This window comes from Gavialis gangeticus, unplaced genomic scaffold (genome assembly GCF_001723915.1).
Source record: "Gavialis gangeticus isolate Ggan-Ray unplaced genomic scaffold, GavGan_comp1, whole genome shotgun sequence".
Lineage (NCBI taxonomy): Eukaryota > Metazoa > Chordata > Crocodylia > Gavialidae > Gavialis > Gavialis gangeticus.
Window position 1 is genome coordinate 25,836 of NW_017729011.1, and position 3,638 is coordinate 29,473.

At 43.7% G+C, this 3,638-nt stretch overlaps 1 protein-coding gene across 1 annotated transcript in view; it reads left to right on the forward strand.

The window, feature by feature from the left end:
- The first annotated feature begins 2,400 nt into the window (after positions 1-2,400).
- Positions 2,401-3,638, forward strand: part of RAD54L2 (RAD54-like 2 (S. cerevisiae)) — a 52,956-nt gene continuing 51,718 nt past the window's right edge. The window contains exon 1 of the mRNA XM_019510322.1: positions 2,401-2,895. Within this exon, the coding sequence (XP_019365867.1) occupies positions 2,862-2,895 (34 nt within the window). The 5' untranslated portion in view covers positions 2,401-2,861. The remainder of the gene's footprint in view (positions 2,896-3,638) is intronic.

Sequence of the window (3,638 nt, forward strand, 5' to 3'; positions counted from 1 at the left end):
AAGCTGGCAGAAGGTAGGTTTAGGTTAGACATCAGGAGGCGCTACTTCACGGTCAGGGCGGCTAGGGTCTGGAACCAACTTCCAAGAGAAGTGGTGCAGGCTCCTACCCTGGGGGTTTTTAAGAAGAGGTTAGATGAACACCTTGCTGGGGTTGTTTGACCCCAGTACTCTTTCCAGCCATAGCAGGGGGTCGGACTAGATGATCTACTCCGGTCCCTTCCAACCCTAGAAACTATTAAACTATTATAAGTCCTACCATAGAAATCTCCTTTTTGACTTTTCTTAAATATATTTGCCTCTTGGTGCCCATGGTCACCATTACAAGTCATTCCTGGTAGACTGAATTTGAATAGTGACATGGGATATAAAGCCCTTTGCTTCTATTTGCAGTTCTGTTTTCTTTTTTTACCAGTCTATAACTGCTTCCCAGTAAAATGTATATAACCCTAATTAATACAGCTGAAGTCTAGACTTGTTTCAAAGGTGTGATATTTTCCAAAGCAGTAAGACTATTTTGAAACTGCTGACAAGTCATTGAATTCTAATGCCCTTGACAATAAGATGTCTAACAACAATAGCTGTAGTTGAAATGTTGTGTAGGTGTCATTCAGTTCCATCGCATACCTCCAAACGAACCTCAAGCCTTAAAAAATGCAATATATTATACTGTTTGAGTCCTGGAACCCTGTGCAACCCCATGCCTTTCTGCAAGGGCTCTTCAATCATAGTTTATATTGGCCCTCAGTCTGTAAAGATTACTGACCCCAGTTAGCACCAGAGGCATGTGGATGAGCAGGCACTAGTACCTAGCCACCTCCACCACTTATCCGTGTGGTGGTACAGGGAGAGGGGCTGGCAGATCCTGCTTGTCCCCACTGTGACATAGGGAAGCAACAGCTGCCAAAGCTCTCCCACCCCATGTCCCCCTGCCTGCTGCCGAATGCTGCTAAAACCCCATGTCTATGGGCTGGATCAGATGGTCCTGCGAGCCAAATGTGGCCCTTGGGCCATAGGTTACCAAGCCGCGATCTATGTCATGCTTGCTGTTCCTTTGCTGGTCCTTTCCTAGTATTGCTTGCCAGTTGTTGCAAATGGATTGTCAACTTTGTGGACAAATGTGCAGTAGGAGCTAGTTGCCTTTTTGTCAAATGAAATTCAAGTGCCATCTTATGTTCAAGTTGCATTTAATGCCATGCAGTCTGGTTTCTTCTGTCCCTTGCTCTTGATTAACAAAGTAAAAAACTTTAAATTGGTTCACCCCAGTTGTTTTTTCTTCAGCTGTGGCAGATCAGAAGAGGGGGGAGAGGGATCCTCTACTCTTACCTTTTGTTGTGGGTTTGTTTGTTTTTATAAAGAGGTCACATGGTCAGAACACTTCAGATGTAATTATATCAAAAGACTGACAGTGAATGATGGTTGCCACTACTTCACAGGATCTTTCCTTTCTACTGTTTGAGTTCCACTGTGAATGTAATTGGACATGGGAACAGTCTCTAGAGTACTATAGAAAGGCTAGTCATGCATGGACATTTAGCTGTTTTAGGGTGCTAATTTAAGGCTTACAAGCTCTTATTTCCTTTGCTTTACCAGTCTGCTGATGTGGCTCCTGTTAGTAGAACTTTGCCTGTGGGCTGGGAAAAGAGAAGACTTGTTTTTAAGGACTTGCCTCATACGGCACTTCCATTGCATTTAAACTCTTCTGTGTAAAACTAGGTGTCTGATATGTCAGTATGTTATAAAACATACTGACTCGGTGATCAGTATGCTTGGTGTGTTACTGTATTAAGCAGGTTATTGGTTCCTGTTTGATTGTCCAGCATCTAACATAGGTCATCTAGTCTATTCTGGGTTAGCAGACACCATGTGAGCAGATGGTAAAATCAAAGATCTCAAAACTGTTCCTAAAGCAAAAGACTGTATTCCTTTTCCAACTCATTTCCCCCTTTGCCCTAGTAATCTCTGGAGTGTAGTTGGTCTTGTGTCTCTCTCTGGCTGTTAGTTTCCTGTTGCCTGTTGGAATTCCCCCTGCATGGGGCCCCAGTTGAATTTGAATGGTTATGTAAGGATTTTTGTTTTATTCTTGGTGTTGGTCTGCCACTAGTTGAAATGGATCGCATGCGGAGTGAATGGCATCAGATTTGAACGGCTGCAACTTTGCTGCTCCAGCCCAGTGAGAGAGGAGTCCTCCCCCCACACGCACACACCCACCCACCCACCATACATGCTCTTGTTTTGCCTTTTAAAATCGGCCCCTTTTTTAGGAGTGGCTGTGGTTACCACCTCTGAATGAGTGCATATCCTGATCCTAAGCTAACAGAGCAGAACGGCTCTGGTGATTGGTTCCCAGCTAACCGGCAGCTACTTTAGCTTGGGCTCTGTAGTTTGAGTCTGTGCAGGGGAGGGAGATGGTGACAATTTTTATTTAGTCTGAACATCAGGCATATTTAACCAGTTATATAACAGTGACCCCACTCAGTCACAGTCGAGGTCTGGAGGATGTGAGCTTGCTGATACCAGGACGCTCCAGGTTTGTGGAACAGAGCATCAAGTACTGTTTAACAAAGTTATTCTCAAGAATATTAAGTACCAGGATTTCATTTACTTCTTGTCCTTCCTGCATCCTGGACTGCTCTATCAGAAGGCTTTTTCCCAGTTACACATTCACACAGCTGGCAAGAGCTGTCTTTAGTGTTTGCTGTGCCTCAGGCAGAGATAACAAGCCACTGGGAGTGACTGATAAGTTTTTTTGGCCTGAGGACCCTGAGACTAGAATAGCTAAGGGGGCTAACAGTTTTTAGCCACCTAAAACGCTTGATCACTGACGGAGATCTTGCCTCAGTCAGCTGAATACGTTAAGCAGCATGTTACTCTTGGATGAGTCTCATCAGTTTCCAGGTAGGATACAGTTTTCTGTCTCTCTTCTCTCTCCTGCTTTCCTGTGACAGATCATTCCTTTTAATACTTTGATGCTACAGTGGGGCAGCTTATGGTTTTTAGGAAACTACTAACATGGAGCATGGTACATTAGGATCAGACTGTTTTGTGAGGCAGTTGAATTGGCAGTTTTCTGACTGGTGAAGATGTTTGAATATTCAGTCTTCTGCATTGTGCATGTAATTTTGACTCAAAATTTGAGACTGAAGTTCTTTGCATTTGTAATAGTGAAGATTTTAAAGAAAACAGTGAAACCTGTCGTATGTGCCACAGTGGCGACTCCAGTTTTGTCATTTAATATTGCAGGAGTAGTTTTTTGGTGAGAAAGATGGTGATTATCTTTTACAGGTGTTGTTTTACGTATCCTTTTTGCTTCCCCCCCCACCCTTTTGGGATGCTTGTATTTTTCCCTCTGTCTCTGATTGTAAGAACACATCCTAGTGAAATATTTGCTGAGAAAAGATGGTGATACTATTATTGAAGGTACATCTGCCTTTGTAAACCCTTGCTGGCTGGGCTGCAGTATCTCTAGGCGCTAGTCTTGACAGTGCATGCTCCTTTTAGCACCTTTACCTATTTCCTGCCATTATGTAACTTGTGCCTACTGTAAGAACCACAACAGCTCCTCTTCTACCTTGTCTCAAGTCGGGGGGGGGGGGAATGCTGGGGGTTTTTGGAAAATAGTTTGCTTTTTCTCTTGGGGC